Source organism: Athene cunicularia (genome assembly GCF_003259725.1).
Source record: "Athene cunicularia isolate RWA chromosome Z unlocalized genomic scaffold, athCun1 chrZ_part3, whole genome shotgun sequence".
Lineage (NCBI taxonomy): Eukaryota > Metazoa > Chordata > Aves > Strigiformes > Strigidae > Athene > Athene cunicularia.
In genome coordinates, this window is record NW_020799144.1 from 11174454 (window position 1) to 11192628 (window position 18175).

The following is an 18175-nucleotide window of genomic DNA, read 5'->3' on the forward strand; positions in this document are numbered from 1 at the left end:
GCTTATCTCCAGAAAAACCTTTCAACATAGCTCAAACTCACTCTTTTAACTGTCAGTATCTTCTAACACCAAAAGTGATGGAGAAGGATGGATTTCCTCTCTATAATAAACTGAAATTTTTGTTGGGAAAGGCCATAAATATCCTGAAATTGCAGTGAATATCTTGGATTCCTTTACAGCAAACATCTGTGCCATTGCCAGACCCATGAATCTTTAGCACTGGGGTCCACAAAACACTTACATGCCCCATGTTTCTAGGTATCTAACGAGCCACTCAGCCTATGTTATGAACCAAGGTGTTGTACACTGCAGCTGAATGGGGGCTGTGCTCCCCTTCTTGACAGCACCCTCCACCTCTAAAGTGGTCCATGTCTTGGCCAAGAAGGGCACTCTTGCTGCTCTTCAGCATGGCCACTGGTGGGATCAGCAAGGCACTTGGACTGTCCTTTGTGCTCAGCTGCTGACATATTTTTACTGGTGAGCATAGAGAAAATGCAATTCTTCTGATGACTTCATGTCACTCAGAGCCCTGACTTATGCCAAGTTAAGGAAAAGTTTTAAACAAGGCTTTTTGTCCAGGTACAACCACTGTGGGAAGAGCCCTAGCAGTGTCAGTAGGTGCACGTATACTTGAATGCATCCATCCATCTCCATCCTTGTCCCCTTGTTGCTGAGTGACAGTCCTTCTGACTTTGCTTGTTCCCTTTTTCCTGATAGGACATTTTTAGGAAAAGAACAGAAAAATTAAATTAGATCTTAACACCAAATCAGGTGACAGGAATTTTAAAGCAGGTAGCTTTCATTGCAGTACAGATTAGACGAGTGCCTTGAGTTATTTAATTTACATATTTGCTTGTTTATATTTGAGTGACTTGAAGAAGTGGTTTGCTTGGTTTCCTGCAGTTTAGATTACTTCACCCTCTCAGCAGCTCCCAGGTTATGCAGCTGCCTCTTCAGAAGCATGCTCTTGAGCCATTCTTCTTCTTGTCATTGGGAGCTGGGTAAGGGACAGACTAACTCAGCATCTGGGAGCTGACCTGGGACCAGCATGCCTCCAGGGTACACACGAGATCTCTGTCACACTAGGGATGACAGAGACGTGTATGATCAGTTTGCATACTGCAATGCCTTTTGCAATGCAGGCACTGACACTTCCATGGGTTGCTGGCTGTGTTAATAGCCAGTAATACCTATTTTTATGTTTGAGCAACAACAGGTGAGCAGATGACCCCATGTGATGTGAGTCCTGACACAGTGATCTGTGTGTCACAGGGATCAGCGGTTCCACCTGAATTTATGTAGTGCATGGATGTAATGTATTAACCCATCAGGATTTGCTACAAAGCCTTAAATGATGGCTATGCCATTATATTAAAGGACACTGAGAAATAGGCCTGTGCTTATAAAGGGTTACACTGAAGCAGCTCTAGCGGAGCAGTTAGTGGTAAAACCCACAAAGATGTTGCACATCTACTGCTGCACAGGTCTGGAAATACCATTGGACTGGCTGGGCTAAGTGACTTGATGGCTCTCTCTCAGACAAGGTTGTTTTTTTTTGTTGTTTGTTTTTGTTTTTTTTTTTGTAATTTAGTCCTCAGGGGTCATCAGTCTATGAAAAAGTGGTGGAGAAATACTGCCTCTTTACCAGTCACTGCAACTCCTCTTGCTTTAGTTGTATTTTAAGAAAAAGTAGTGAATAATCTGTCTGTGTCCAAACGAAACACAGGTTTATACTGGACTTTTTTTTCTCTTGTTCCTGTGATGAAGAGCTCTTCTCTTCAGAATTTGATACTGATGTGTTTCTTGCTCAGCTGATGGTGTTACAGTAAGGCAGGTCTTGGGGATCAAGTTTACCAATTAGAGGGTCTTTTGGTATATCTGTTCCCATGCTGGGCACTTACCCAGCTGGGGCAACAGAACTCATGTGGAAGTGCCCTTATCCCCATGTGACTCTCCATCCCTAGCTTGTCAGCTGTTAGTTTAACATTATATGGGATAATTAATTATTTTTTTGAGGACTAATGGCCTTTTAGAAGTGAAGACAATCAAAACACAAATTTGCATTGCTAATTATTTTGATCTCCCATGTTTCTGAAATTAGTGCTACTACACATGTTACTTAAAAATCTGCTAGTCTGTGAGAAATAAAAAATTCCCTCTAAAAAGCCTGACTGAATTCCATGTACAGTTAACCTTGCATGCCTGATTACTGCATTGCTACTGCAGCTTACATGTACCTGAGAGAAGTCTTTTTAAAGAATATATCATAGAACTGGCTGAAAATTATCAGGTTAATTTGTATTGTGGACCAGTGGGGAAACTTCAGTGTTAAAAAATGCACTGGAAAAATGAATACCTATTTTAGTTTGTGATAGAGAACTCTCAAAGAAAGCGTTCTTCTTTTGTAAAGTGTTTCTGTTTTTAGGGTTTATGTACAAATTATTTTCCTTTCACTAGAGAAGATCAAGACTTATATGCTATCTTTAGAAATCTTTAAATGTAGATACAATTATTCTGAAAGTACTCAGCTTTGAGGGTCATGTTTTAAAAGTCATAAAGACAGGCTTTCCTGGTGTAATCCTTGATGTACTCCTTTTATGATAATTATCTTTGAGATAATTTGATGTTTAGAAGGGCTGTAGGAAATGAAAACCTTTCCATAGCTCTGTTTTTTTTCTAGCTGAGGCCATTCTTGTGCATTAGGATGTCACCTCTTGGTGTAGTAAAGGTGAACATGTTACTGTAGAACGAAGATGCAGAGAAATGAAAAGAAGGGTTAAAAATATCCCGCATGTTAGTTTTGTGCTGAGTACTGTATTTTTCAGAACTAAATATCCCAATAAACTCCCTTGAGACAAGCTGATGCAGTAAAGCTCAGCTATACTTGATTGCAGTCAGTAACAGCATAAAACCTTATTTCAACCGGCTTTCAACACAGGCGGCACTTGGTGCATGCTAATAATGCTGTGCTGCATCGATAACTAAACAAATAAATTTATTGTTAGTTTTCTATAATGAATGGACAGAAACAAGATTACCTGGATCTTTTGGAGCTGATTAGGATATAATGACTTGATGAAAACAGTATGATTGCAGTTTAGTGCTGTCAGGTCCCAACACAGTGTCATGAGCCTGAAAACTATTCTCAAACTTTATTTTTGTGTTGTCATTGTGATGGGCTGTGCACAAACTGTTTTAAAACGTATTTTTGTAACTGCTTAGCTCTGAGAATGTGTCTGGGAGCTGCTTAGTTTGATGTCCAGCTTGGGAGAAGTTAGGGAAAGCAACCTGCATCCCCTGTTCATGTCGATGTACTTTGAGGCATGCTCAGTGTCCAAGACTGACCCCAGCACTGCCACCATATTTCAACACCCATGATATGTTGCTACAAGAGACCCTGCAAAAGGGACAGTGGGCTGTGGAGGACAGTCTTGTGATGACCCTCCAAACTCCCTGCACTGGAGTAACTGGTTCAACAGTTTTCACTGCCTGATACTTCAGCACTGACCACTGCCAACCATTCCTTCCACTCCGTCCCTTTTACTGGGCATGACAGACCCAGAGCAGAAGGGAGGATCCAACATGTGTCTCCAGCCACTTAGACACAAAAATGCATATTAAGTTTGTTCTTTTTATGAAATTTAGAAAATAATATGTTCTTAATTTCTGTACACAAAGCACCTATGGGTGTAAAGATACAGGTAAAGCCAAAACCCTCCATAATCCTCACTGGATATGACGGCATCTTTGCCAACTCCACCAGGAGCTGGAGGAACTCTGTATTACAGTTACATGCATGCTGTATCCAGCACTCAGGTGGCTGAGACCTAACACCGTTATGAAATACTGTTGGACTGTTTTCCCTGTGGCCACATGCTTGTAAACAGTTGTCCATCTGCACTATAACTGCATTGCCAAGTAATTCAATGCATCAGGAGTGGTTCAGTAGGATGGAGCAGTTAGTGCTGAGATTTCTATGTCTGCCCAGTGTGAGTTATAGAGCTTTTATCATCAGGCTAGATTTTAGTTCAGACCCTGACATAAAAGGCATTGGAATGTGCTGCCCAGGGAGGTGGTGGAGTCCCCATCCCTGGAGGGGTTTAAGAGTCGGGTCGACACAGCCCTGAGGGATCTGGTGTAGTTGGGAACTGTCAGTGTTGGGTTAATGGCTGGACTGAATGATCTTCAAGTTCTTTTCCAACCTAGACAATTCTGTGATTCTGTGAAATAATCCACACTATAGATGTGGTTTGGAGATGTCTGAAGAATTGAGGATTGGGTCAGACCCTTAGATTCCCCTTATGTCTGCGGTGTATTTGATGTCCACTTCAGCTTGAGCTTCCAATTTAGAGAAACTCCATTTGGAGTTTCCTCCAAAGTGAACGTAATTCACACACACCAAAATTACCCTCTAAAACAAACCAGAGGGCAAGAAGTGGAGATGATCCAAAGATACACTTCAAAACCACATAGCTGCCTTCAGTTAATTTCACTGATTTTTTTTTTTTTTAATGTACATGCATCCATATGTAGCTGTGACCTTAGTCTGCATGCACAGCATTTAAACTGTCATCTAACTAAAGAAATCATTGTTATTTTTGTTATATTCGCAAATTTAGAAACACTTAGCTAGCAGATGTTTAAGTTCAAGGAAGGGCTAAGCAGGGTCAAGTGAGAAGTTTATTTCTTCCACTAGAGACCATTAATAACATAAATATGAAAGTCAACATGATAGAAAATGCCTGAGCATGGGGGATATCTTGGTGTGCAAGTGAGTGTCCTTGTCTCTGATGTTCACTCACAAAACAGGGGCTTATTGGGGCATCACACAGGAGATGCTCTCCTAATCTACAAGTAATCAGAATTCAGAGCTCCTGCCAGCTGTGCTGTTTGAACTTCACCCTCCCTGTAGTGAAAGCACTCTGTTATCCAACATGTTATCCAATGGGTATTCCCATCCCTGCTCTCTTTCTAGGGGATGGAGCAAGGTGCAGCACGGAGAGCAACACAGCATGAAGGCATCGGCATGGGGATGTGCTGCGAGGACCTGGGTCTGCTGGCAAACCTCCAACAGAAGGGAGCGATGACACTCTCTGAGACCAGGAACCATGGAACTACCTGTTGGTACTATTCCTTTGTTTTTCATACTTCAGTATCATTACTAAGATCTTACCGTCACACACTGTTCTTAGTTTGTTGTGTTCTTAGTTTGTTGTCTTCTTCCTGTTATCCTTTTTCTCTGTTATTTATGTACGGTTTTTTTGGGAGATGATTTTTAAATTTTTTAAACTGGTGGTGAAAATAAAAAACTCCAAATCAGGACTGCTAACAAAGAGCTAAAACCTCCCAAAAATCATGCTTGAAAGTAAAGAAAAATAGTCACTGATGGCTCATGTCTGGTAACACAGAATATAAATTCATTTAATGCTGGGATTTTGAAGTTTGACATTGTAAGAAGCAGGCACTGATTCAAAAGCTAGCTCTGATGAAATGAAGACTTCTTAATTTGGCTATCTTGTGATTGAAGTAGAATTTTAAAATTTTGAAATCTGATCTTTTTCTACATAAAAGAAAACCAGAAACTTAGGGATTTTCTAGCTATTAAAGAGATTAGGATGAAATTGAGGAGAAAGCAAATGGCATCATGCATGTAAGTACAGTGAACAGCAGCGTAGGAAGAAGGGGGCTGAAATGCTCTACAATATATCTTTTTAGTAAAGGATAAAAACCAAACTGTTCTCTTTCAGCTAGTATTAAGACATACCATTTTGGTTTTGTTTGCTGGCCTTTAAAAAAAAAAATGAATCCATTAAATACCCTCTGGACACATTGGAAAATATGCTGGTGTATAATTCATTAGCTGAGTCCCATGTTAGGGCTGTTGTTATTAGTCAAATGATTGCTTGCCTCTGGCACAATATTGAAAAAATAAATGGACTTTACATTTTACCCTGTTGTGGTTTTATGGATTGAGATATTCTCAGGCAAAAAGGGGAAAATACTGGGCTCAAAAGATTTCTAATGAGAATTTCCTACTTTCAGTTTGAGGCTTCATGAAGAAAAAAGAAGAAATCCCTTCTGAACTCTTGGTCTATTATCAGTTTGATGGTGTTTTGGGGATTTTTAAATTATATATTTAAACTTGTGCCTTAATAATTATTGGGCAAAATGTAACAAAGGCAATCTCAGTGTGAAAGATCAGGAGCTGAAGTGTTGCTTTTTGGTTTTGTTCCTTTTTCTTCTTAAGTAATCTTTCAGGTCACCCCTGTTTTAAACGGACCATCCCTATTCATGGCATGGGAAGAGGGGTAATTATTTTTCACTACTAAATATTAATTATTTTTCAGTAGTAATCAGTTCCTAACTAACAAATCAGTTCCCCTTGCCTTTCTATTAAAATTAAGACTGTTGTATTTTTCATTTGAGACACAGAGAAATCTTGTCTCTTTTTATATAGAAATTTAACTGTCATTGGAATTCTACTGCTGTGCAGCATGTAAACTTTTATAACTGCTTCTGAAAAAGGGAGAAAATGGCTGATAAGTGTGTAAGATTCAGCTTCTTATACCTTCAAGAAGAACAACTACTTGTTGTTGAACAGAAAGCTGCTGGTAACCTCTGTAAGTAAATGAGAGAATGGATATAAATAAAATGGCAGCCTACAATTTAATTTACTAAGTCTTTAGGTGAAAATCTAGACGTTTCTGGTTTTGTGGTAAAACCATCAAGTCCTAAATACCGTCACTTCCAACCATGAGAACAGTGTTTCTGTTTTGAAGAGTGAGATGTCATTCAATGGAAGCTGCTACTATTAATGAAAATCCTAATTATTGAGGGACTGTTTCTACCGAAGGCAGTTTTAATTTTATGCTTAATGTTGCAAAATGAAAATGTTACTAGTTTTAAAATTATTTTAACTAAATTGTTAGAAAATAAAGTATATTAATCTAAATCATGTATTAATGGAAATAGACCTTTCCCTTATTCTGAGTGACAAGGTTTCCTAAGCACTTTTTCATCTGTTTTAAAACATGGCTGATATACTGAAATCTTCTGGAAGATCAGTATTTATCAGTGAAGTGGTGTAGTGTAGGTAACTTTCAGGGTTAATTCTCTGGCACAGATCAATACAAGAATGCAGAAATAGTGTGATTACAGAGGCCGAAAAGCTGGCCCAGTGCTTTGAATAACTAATTCTTTGCTTGACACTGAAAATCTTTCTTGTTGCACATTACAAAGAGTGATTTTTGTTGTTTTTTAATTTCTAAGGCCATAGGATTATATAAAGAATTTAATAAATTTTCCCATACTTGAAACGCTGTTCTACATCCACTTTCCAATGATGCATATGCAGTGTAACAACAACCGTATTAAAATAGAAAAAAAAAAGCCTTCCTTATTTATGCTTTATTTTATTTTAGAAGATGGCAGAGAACACAAAGAAGAAATTGGTACTTGCATTTCTACTTTCAAAATGCTTCAAAGAAGCATAAACAAAGGCTTTGGAATACAGTTTTCTTTATTTTAATTGTAAATCATATTCACAAAGTAGTCTCTTTTTTTCCCCTTAGTCTCGTAATTACTTTGTTTACTATGGCAAAGTAAATATTTCCATACTTTTATCTATTCCTTGCCTTTTTGTGTTTTCTGGGACAGAAGTAGAAGAACGGCCAGTCAATAAGGAGAAATCATCATATTGAAAAGAACAACATGATTTAATTGTTGTCAATTCATGGGCATTAAAATTCAGATACATTGTGAAATACAAGATAATGACAGAGAACATGAATTGATTCTAATGATAGAATATTGTTTCATGAACAGAAAATAGCACAGACTTTTATCCAGTTTTTAAGCTGCTTTTTAAAGTTTTTATCCAAGCACCTAGCTAGCTTAGTTGAAAATAATAAAACATCCTGACATTTGACATTATAAAAGGGAATGGAGTCAGTAGCTGTAAAAATAAATATAATGCGTGTCTTTTTGTCTATTTTTGCCCAGTTCTCACTTAATCATACACTTTTTATAGTTTTTATACCTGTTCACATTAGAACTAATTATTTTTTTTTCATACAAACATATTTTCACCAAACTATCCAATTAAATGTATCTGTTACAGCAATACATAATGTTGTATATCAATACACAGATCTAAATCTAGCCTGATCCCAAATTAGACTATTGGGCTCTTCACAAGTAACACGACGAATGCAAATTCACATACTGTGACTCCATTACCTGGACGTATGATTCCTAGCAAGCAGTATCTTCAACGCGAACTTACAGGCGTAACTGAACGATAAATTTGGCCGTCCGTGATCGCGTGCCAGCTCGGCGTCTCTCTGGAGACCTGACTCCTTGTTGCCCTGTGGCCTCTCTGTGCTGCCAAGCTGGGAGCTGCGGGGTGTTCCCCGGAGCTGAGCGATCACCTGGGTGGTGCAGAGCCTGCTCAGCCACCGGCCCGGGGTATGGGAGATGCACAAAGCAGGGGTGGGTTGGGGGGATGCTACGCCCGGGCTGTCACAGCGGCAGCCCGAGATACAGACACAGAAGGCATAAGCTAGCGCAAGCCTGAGATTGCTGTGATTTAGGACCTGACCAGCCATCTCCAGAGCGTTGCAAAGTTGGTGAAAGGCTGAATTCGCCTTTCCCGCAGTGCCTTTGGTCTAGCAGTGAGGGCACTTTAGCCAGCCCCACGAGTGGGTTGGATGTGTACATTTTTTATGCAGGCAAAATATAATCCCCAGTCCTGCAAAAAAAGATGTGTCTGGGTGAAACCCTGTGAAGGGTTTACCTGGAGAGGTAAAACAAAAAACCAAAATTTCAGGAGGGTCTCTTCACCTCTGTGCAATAAGAAAACCATGCAGCCTCCTCCAGATCTAGCAGATCTTTGGGGAGGATAGAGCCAGCTGCATAAAAGGCTTCCCTCTTTACAGCATCTCTGGATCTAGCTGGGGTAACAACTGGGATATTCCCTAAAGCTTTTCCCATCCCATAACCTCCCTGTCCAAGCTTCAGAAAAGACTATGAAGTAGTCTGCATCATTCTTCCATGTTTCTGAAGGTTGGATGGGGGGAATAACATGTATTCCTCTTGGTCATGGTCCAGTCTTGCATACCCCATTCTTTATCCTGTATGGATATTTTCTATTTCTCCTTCCATTTCCACTTTTTCTCCAAGGTGTTCAGAAAAGGTTCTGAATGGCCTGAGAAAATGTGTGAAATGGACATTGATTTAAACAATGGCTGTTCAGAAAAGATTACATGGCTTTAGGGGCTTGACCTGTAATAAGTCTCTACTTATAGCTAAGTGATAGAGTTTCAAGAAAATCCAATTCCTAGTGGATCAAAAAAAAACCAAGAGGTTTTGGCACCAAGATTGCTTCATCTGTATAGTATGAGCAAATATCCACAGTGGATGTAAATATCCTCAGGAGGATGGAAATCTGCCTCTGAGCTTGATGGGAATGAACTCCAATAAAATACCTCTTACACTATGGCATCTTTCCACTACAATCCCACCATGCATTGTTCCTGGTTTGTTCACAGAGTTTTAAAACAGGACCACAACCACTCTGGGAAAGAGATTTATTTACTCATGTCCATGGGAAAATAACTACACCAAATAGTTCATTAAAGCATACCAGTTGTGTCCTACTTGAATACCACTACATCTCATTTAGATATGGAAACAATGGGAAGCTATAAAACTTTGCATAATACAAATGTTGGTCCTCTGAAATCTTCATAGTCAGCAAGCATAGAGTAGGAAAAAGAGTTCTCCATTTTTAAGTGGTAGAACAAATACTGGATAGAGAACATCAAAACTGCCTAAGAGATTACTCAAGACCAAGATATTTTTAATCAGCGGCCTCTTTGTTTTTTGGATAGCCAGCTTGAGACACCACAAGTGGAGTAAATTTTCAGAGAGCCTTAAGCACCCACTCTCTGAAAAACTGTTTGCATTAAGGTATCTGAAGATGAGCACCAAGAATTGCTGCATCCAAAATATGTTTGCATCAGAAATCCAAATCCCCTCAAATGGGTAGTTAGGGAGGACATAGTGCTTTAGGCAGCTCTGAAAATCCTAGGCACCATGCACAGTGCGTGTTTATCTCTGACACTGGCAGATATAGGTAAACATCTTCCACCTAGACCACTGCAGATTTAGTGAAAAGAACTATTTCAATAGTTTTTAACTCTAAGGAGGATTAACTGAATAATTCAGGGCTAGTGATACTATTTTTTCTTTGATAGTTTAAAAAACAGATGTAATTTTTAAGATACAAATAAGATGTAAGGAAATAAACTGTTTTTTCTCTTCTAAACCTTAAGAGCTGGTTTCAGATTTTATTTAATAACCTTATTCTAAGACTTCATAATTTTATTTTTTTCTAATTTTTATTTCTTGTGATGTGTAAATAGGTAAGAAATATTAAATATTGTAATGTTCTTCCGTTAAGACAATAACATTTCAAAAGCTAATGTAAAATCAAGCTGCTAAAGTTTACAATTCCTCTGTCCAGCAGTTCATTTATACAACTGCCCTGAGTAGATGCTATATGCTGCTTAGCAAATGGCCTTTAAGAGTTTAAAAATAACTCAGTAAAGCTACTCAAAGGTAATACAACACTTCTCAGGCATCTTCAACTGGAGTTAAGAAGAAAACAGAGTTTTCTTATTAGTTAATTATTCACTCCCTCATCAATGATTTATACACAACAAAAACACAATTGAAATGTTCAGGAGAACTAATTGTGCTTGTTCCTATGCATGGGACCATAAGCTTATTTTTCAGAAAGGCAAGATTTTAAATTGTAAAACTAGTCCTATTTTTGAGGACTGTTTTAGCTGCTTTTCTTAAACTCTAAGTTGTTCCCATGTGAAACCAGTGAAAAAAGTTATTTTCTAACCTACATTGTGAGATTTTTTCGCAAAACCTCACTGATCCCCTTTAACAAAAAGATTACCTTATTTCAAAATTCCTGATATAATCAATTTGCAGTGTTTTCAAACTGGTACAAATATGTAAAATCTGTGCTTTTCAAAAGCTTCTGCTTTGAGTAGCCTTACATTCCATAATTGTGCCCTAGCAATTGTCAAGCTCTATTGCATGCCCCATTCATGAGAAGTATATTTTGTTGGGATGATGTAGCTTAAAGAATTTGGCTCTAAAACTTCCTTACCTAGAGCTTCCTTTAAATTATATTAATTTAAAATATCTATGGAATGATACTTTTACAAAAATATTAAAAAAAAAAAAAGAACACAACAAATTAATGGGTTGGGTTTATGAAAATGACTCTTTACAGTGAGTAAAAAAGGGTTTATCACAGTTTTGATAACTTGCATGAGTTCATATCGAAAAAAAATCTTTCACATGTTCTTAATGAATTTAAAACTTTTGTGCTCTAGGTATTTTCAGTTGTATGCTCTGAAACAGTAGACACCATACAGCTTGTGCTTTTTATCAGGGAAGCCTACAAAGCGAACCGCTGCTTCGTTAGGACTGCAGCGTTTCCTTGGCCTGGAGATTGGGTAGCGGACGCTGCCGTCAGCCAACCAGCCGGCGTCACAGCGGTCGTACCCTAGGAGCTTCCAGGCAGCAAATATCTGGCCAACTTTGGCGATCTGAGCTCCATCCTTCAAGCACGCCTGAACGGCTTCATCGTAGGTCAGCTTGGTCGGGTGAATTAGGTAGTAAAAACGACCTAGTAAGAGAGAGAAGGAAAAAGGGTCATTAGAGACATGATTAAGATGATGTGATAACATAAAGGTGGCTTTTGAGGAGAAGGGGAGATGTTCCACTGCAGAATCATATCAAACAGTGGTTGATTTGGGACTATGCAATTTGGACATTGCACGGTTAAAAATATCTTTATGTTTTGTATGGTGAGTTGATAAATAGCAGAAGCTAAAAAACAAAACAAAACAAGCCCAGAGAAAACAGACTATCTGAACAAAACCAAAATAGTGTTATATTTATTTCTGCTAATTTATCATGGGATGGCATCTCCACCCTCACTTGTATTCAGTTGTAACTGAAATGTTACAGTGCATTTCATCCTCAGAGTTAGAAAAACAGGAAGACAAAGATCGGGGAGAGGGATGTTGGAAGACACCTTGGGATTCAGAGAAGGGCCTTGCATCTAACTTTGTGGTGCCAGATGCATTTACCAACATGGTGAAGATGATAACCCAGTGAAACATCTGAGGAACCCTGCAGATTTCAGGCAGAGCAGAACTCATACAGACGTAGCTTACTGTCAGAGAAGGGAAATCAGTTAAGCGTCCAAAGCAGTGCACTTCTACATTATGCTCTCAGCATCAGCTTAAAACCCTTATGAGTTCTGCTCTCAGAAGCACAGCACAGCAAGATCTGGCCTTTGATAGCATTTGGGTGAGGGTGGGTGCAGGTAACACGTGCAGTTTTACTCTCTGACAAGGCGGTGACCTTGTTTCTGATTAAGCACAAACACAATTTTTTTGTTTTGGTTTGGTGTTTTTTTTGTATGAAAGCTGAGATATTGCACGGCTTCTCAGAATCAGGGTTTGAGTCTGTGGTAGATCAAAACCATACTTGTCATTAAGTCTTCATTAGCAGTGTCAAAACCACGCGCAGCAGATCTGCAGCTCTGTTTCTCTTTAGGCATCAAAGGGTATATCCTCACCATAAGACAGCATTGAACTGATAATGCTGCTAAGAAAATGCGCCTCTGTCTCAAGGTAATGAAAACATATGCCAGCAAGTAAAGCTCTGAAAGGAAGTCCCCCCTACTAATCCATAAGCAGCAATAATACTAACATTAATTTCATTTATCAAGGTAATATAAATTCATTGTAAGCCTTTTATTCATTCCACTTTGGGTTATTTATCATCACTGATTGGACAATTAACCAAGTGTGAGGTAGAAATGGATTGCAGAGGAATAGTGTTTAACTGAAGGAATAGTAGTTCCCAAACAAATTCACAACTTTTCAATCTGACTGTCCTGTAAGAGGCAAGTTAGCTGAGAAACAAAGGAATTTATTCATGTGGGCAACTTGTAATTCCAGAGAACACTCTTTAATTCTTAAGTATGTACTCCAAAATATTATCCTAAAAACCCAGCAAACAGACCAACAGAATTCTGCTCAATTTCAGATTACTTTCTTGGTAAAGAAAAAGTGGTGAGGAAGATGAAGAGTTATGTCATCTCCAGATTCCCGCAAAAAACACATAGCTTTTTTTTTTCTTTCTTTTTTTTTTTTTTTTCCCGAAGAAGTGGAGTAATGTCAGGTCAGAATATAGTATAATTGAATCAACTTTGTGTAATGGTTGGAAATTGTATATGATGTCAAGAACATTAAAAAAAAAAAGGCATTTACATTGCAGCTGTGGTGGAGAAGAAACTTACAAATTTTATTGCTGTCAGAGACGGTATCTACAGTATTTCCACAGAAAACTGTTGAGAGTAGATAATCTACCCCTTTGTAAAATGCTTGCGTAACTCCATTTCAGCAAGTTTGAGACCATTTACAAGGTGTTGCTACAGAGAATGTTTATGAAGTGGAAACCTGTTCCTACTACATTATTAAGAGGTTTCCCCAAAGCAAACAGGATTTCAGACTTAGGGGAACAGGGATTTGGATTGATAGTATGCGAACTTCACTTAGCTTATTAGCTGCTCTTCAAACCATATGTCAATGGAATGTAATTTCCTAGGGATTTGCAGTAAGGTCAGGCTTTTGACATATGACATCAATAATAAAAACTCCTATGCTCTGCTCCTCACTTAAATAGGAGAACTTTAAAAGTAAACCCCACAGGGTGCAATGTGTATCCAGAATGCCCGATTAAATAAAATTCTGTTAATAAACAGTACAGATTTGCTGTTTTTCCCCTGCTAATAGGTTAGAAGAGTTCCTAACTGTTAAATCTTAGTACTTACTAATTGATGTGGAAGGACAGGGAGGCATTAACTGTCTCTCTCAATAATATCCGAAAGTTGGGTCACTTCTACAGAGGATGAGTGCTGTTGATTTGACTTCTCACATCAAAATTACAGGGCAGAGGGTTTAAGCAAACCTAATCAAACCCCATCTATAATAGCTATTTTAAGCTTTTGCATTTAAGAGAATAGCTTAAAGAGCAAAACTTGAGCACTTGACCCAAATACCCTACACTCCTGTGACTGTGGGTGTTTGAGGGATGCACCACCCTTGGAGATTTTTCCAAGCTCTAAATTGAGAGATTTATTAGTTAAGCTTTTATATCACAGCTGGGTGTACTAGACAGTGAGACATCATCTTCAGAGGCACAGAAAGGCAGTACGACTCCACTCGCTATTTTCTGCATACAGAGTTAATGCAATGCCTTTGAAAGAGGGTTGGGTTTTTTCGGTGGAGCGCTCAGAGAGGATGCTTCCACATGCAGACAGCCCTTGAGTATCTAAGCACTTGGGCTCAGCCCTAGGACTACTCCCGACAGCTTACTGGTTTGCTAGGACAGCTGGGCCACAGAAATCAGTTGTTTCACTGTGTAAAACTGCTCTAATTTGTGGTTCCGTATGGCCATAAAAGGCATTCTCAGCTGCCAGGAGGTTATATCTGTAGCTTGCACAACCTGTAGATGCTACTGCTTGCCCATCAGACTCAGTTCAGTATATCTTACAGCAACACTAAATGGTTGAACAAGGCCATTGTTCCTCAAAATTGAAGAACGTGTTAAAAATTTGTGTGAAGGGAGATGCGTTCCATTCCTTTAATCATAAGGTCCTGCTAAGTAACTTGATACCCAGTGATCATCTCAGGCATGTGATTTTCAATTGCTACATTAAATATGTGGGAATAATTTTTTAAAATCCTCTTCCGTTCCCCCATTATCAGGAGTGACTCTAATGACTTGGAAGAAACCACTTCTAGGAAAAAGTACATAATATTATTTTAGGTGAGTTTGTTTCTCTTTTTGGAACAATGGCTACACGTTCCCAGCAATGAAATATTCTGAAATGGGCAAATGAGCAGTTGGCATGCATTATTCAGAGATGATTTACTAACCTTTCTCCCATTTAAATGGTGATTAAATTATCACATGCAGTACTGTAACAAACAGGTGGCTCATAGCTGCACTTTTAACATGATTCTTAAAATTTATGCTTTGTATCTTTAACTTTGTTAACATGAGATTTTTCTTTTATTCTGCTAGAGCTCATAATAAATCAGTTATGAACTGTGGTTCTGTGTGCAAAGTATGTAACAAAATGCATATTAACGAGCAGAAAGCATGATCCAAGCTCTATACCTTTTTTTTTTTTTTCTCTTTGAAAATGCTTAATTATAGAGGAGCTGATAGATGTTTACATTTATCTCACTTAATGCTTTTCAGTGTAAAATATTCTCATGTTTTTTCCTTCAAGAAACTCACTGTTCTCCTTCAGAATCCCTTGGAAATTAAGCAAAAAATAACTACTCAGCTCTACCATTGTATTTTCTTTGTCCTGCGCCTTCTGGGCTCTGTTGGGAAGGCTGCAACAAAAGGATTAAACTATATTTATTCTCCCAAATAGGTATGTAGAAGTCAAAATTGACCTTCTAGAGAGAAAGTATGGAAGCGGAGCATCCCCATTCCTTGGGTCAGGGTAGGGAGAGAAACTGGGGTGGTCTGCAGCCCTTGCAAACCTTTGGACAATGGCAGGTTGTCCCACCACACAGGGCAGGAACCTTTAGCTCTTCTAAAGAGAACATAGACTAAAGTGGCTCCTACTGTGAAGGAAAAGTGGAGAATAAATTGGCTATGAGGGAGCAGAGCTGAGCCCTCAGATACCATGAATTCCAACATGGAATTTCCAAATTTAAGTTAGATACTTTCCACTTGTGTATATTCATTTTCGATAGCCATTACCAACACAAGGAATGCAACAGCAGGTTGGGAAACATGTTGCCATCCAATAATTATCTCTATACAGGAAGAAGAATTATGCTATTTCACAATATTTTTGTGGACTTAATGGATAACATTATGCTAATGTCACTTTTTGCACTGTTTTATGAAACATCACTATATATTCTTATAAACTGGTAAATTGCTGGTAGTACTACATACAAAAAATTTTCAGGTTTTTGGCTTTGCCTGCATAGATGCAAAGCATGAACAGTTGTAGATATGAGGCAGTTATACAGGCAGAACAAAATGTTCAAGAATTGCACTTACAGTAGTCTAAGAAAAGACACTGTAGAGGGTAATTTCATCAAGTACTAAGATTATTTCATACTGCATTGCAGACAAGCTTTGCTAAAACCATTTCCCTGTGCAGGTAACAGTAATGCATGTAGAATTCTTTGCTAATGGTACAAACCCCACTTTTTTTTTACCAGCATTTTTGGGTGTATTCAACTCAGCGCAGGTGGGATCCAACAGTTCCAGAGTGAAAACACTGAACCTGGATTTGAACTCACTGCATTGATGATTACATTTTAATTTTTCACCTTAATGACTGAATATAAATTTGCTGGTTTGTACCTTCTTCTTCATCTAAAAACCAAGCTCTGCATGTATTTTAGACAAAGACTTTTTGCTTTGTCTGCTGAAATTTTCAAAGTTGAGCCTTTGTGGTTTTTTTTGTTGTTGTTTTTTTTTTTTTTTTTTAAATTATTTTTTTTTTTTTTAAATTATTCCTGAGATCATAACGTATTTGGGAGATTTCTTTCCCTAAAAAGAACCCAGTTTGCAGAAATCTAAACCTCACTCACCCTCTTTCTTCATAGCAGCTCCCACAACTGGCACTCTTAGAGATTGATTTTTTTTTTTTTTTTAGCTTGCTTTATACTCCCCTTGGCATTTTTCCGGCTCCCTCACATAAAGCTGAAGGCTTCTCTGTTTTATACTGTTGGGAGACTCCAGCAGTCACTGCTACTGCTGGAAATGCATGGTGTCCTAACCACTTCTCATTTTTCTTGGCTGTTTCTGAGCTGAGAGAATCAACATTGGGTGTTGCAGAAATAGTTCTTTGCCTGTAGCCTCTATCTTTGGCAATTTCGACCTGGTGGCAAAATGGGTTATTATAAGTTTTTCCCTTTACAGTGAGAAAGCTAACATACGCTGTTAAGCATACATAAGCTTTCTGAAGTGTTCAGCTGAAAACAGGAGGTTGTCATTTTGGGAGAGTGACTGGGTTTATTGTGGATATTAAGGTGAGGTTGGGACATGAATAGTGGTGAATACAGCAGGGACATGTGAGGATAATGTAACCTGGTGAGTTGCTGCTTAGGGAAATGGATGCTGGGAGAAGTAAAAGCCCAGATTTTTCTGCTGACACCTTAAGAGACTTACATGGCACTGAATTGTAGGGAACTAGAGAAGATGGTGCTCAGCTTTATATATCATCCTATTGCTGTGTAGTCTTCTGTCTTGCAGGTTGGTTTAACTGACTCACCAAGGATGAGATTCATTTTACTGTCTTGTCTTTGATTTCTCTACTACCTGCATACCTTACTCTCACCTCACCTCATTCCTCTTTCTCCATCTTTCTTTTTCTTGCCCTATCAATGCAGAGAAAATATTTATCTGGAATACCTCAAAGCCTGATAGAGGTATGTATTTAGGATGTAAGGAGACTGTCAGAAGAATATAATTATTGACATCCTCACAACCTAGGGGTGGGCTCCAGGGCTGTCTGCACAACAGCGCAAGAGGCAAAGAGACATGCTGGGGTCAAACACAGTTAAAGAGATGCCTTGCCTTTAGTAAAGCTAAGCATGCCAAGCAGAAACTGCTCTGCCTTCAGTGGTTCATCTCAATGACAGCGGCTGCAACGAGGAACAACTGCAGTGCCTGCCTGAGCGAAGAGGAGGCTGAACACACAAGAGCCTTTGGCTAGCAGAGATGAATAAAATAAAATGCTTTTTCCTCCTACTCATTTCTGTCTTCACTCACAACTGTTTTAGACAGGGTGTGTATATGTCCAGTTTTCTTTATCTCTTGAGTTTGAAAAGAAAAGCATGCATTCTTATTAAAGATGGATTATGTGAGGTGAAAACCTAAATCAACTATCCTGCTGGCATGCAAACTGTGCAGGGTCTTTCTGCACTCAGAAATGGAAGGTTTCAGCAACCTGGAATGGAAAAATAGATGTGAAGAAGTAAGCTAAGCTCATGATATATATTTAGGTCCAAGAACCACTCAGCCAGTGTTACTG

At 38.7% G+C, this 18175-nt stretch overlaps 1 protein-coding gene across 1 annotated transcript in view; it reads right to left on the reverse strand.

Annotated features, from left to right (window-relative positions):
• Positions 1-10423: 10423 nt before the first annotated feature.
• Positions 10424-18175, reverse strand: part of HAPLN1 (hyaluronan and proteoglycan link protein 1) — a 31275-nt gene continuing 23523 nt past the window's right edge. The window contains exon 4 of the mRNA XM_026866741.1: positions 10424-11710. Within this exon, the coding sequence (XP_026722542.1) occupies positions 11421-11710 (290 nt within the window). The 3' untranslated portion in view covers positions 10424-11420. The remainder of the gene's footprint in view (positions 11711-18175) is intronic.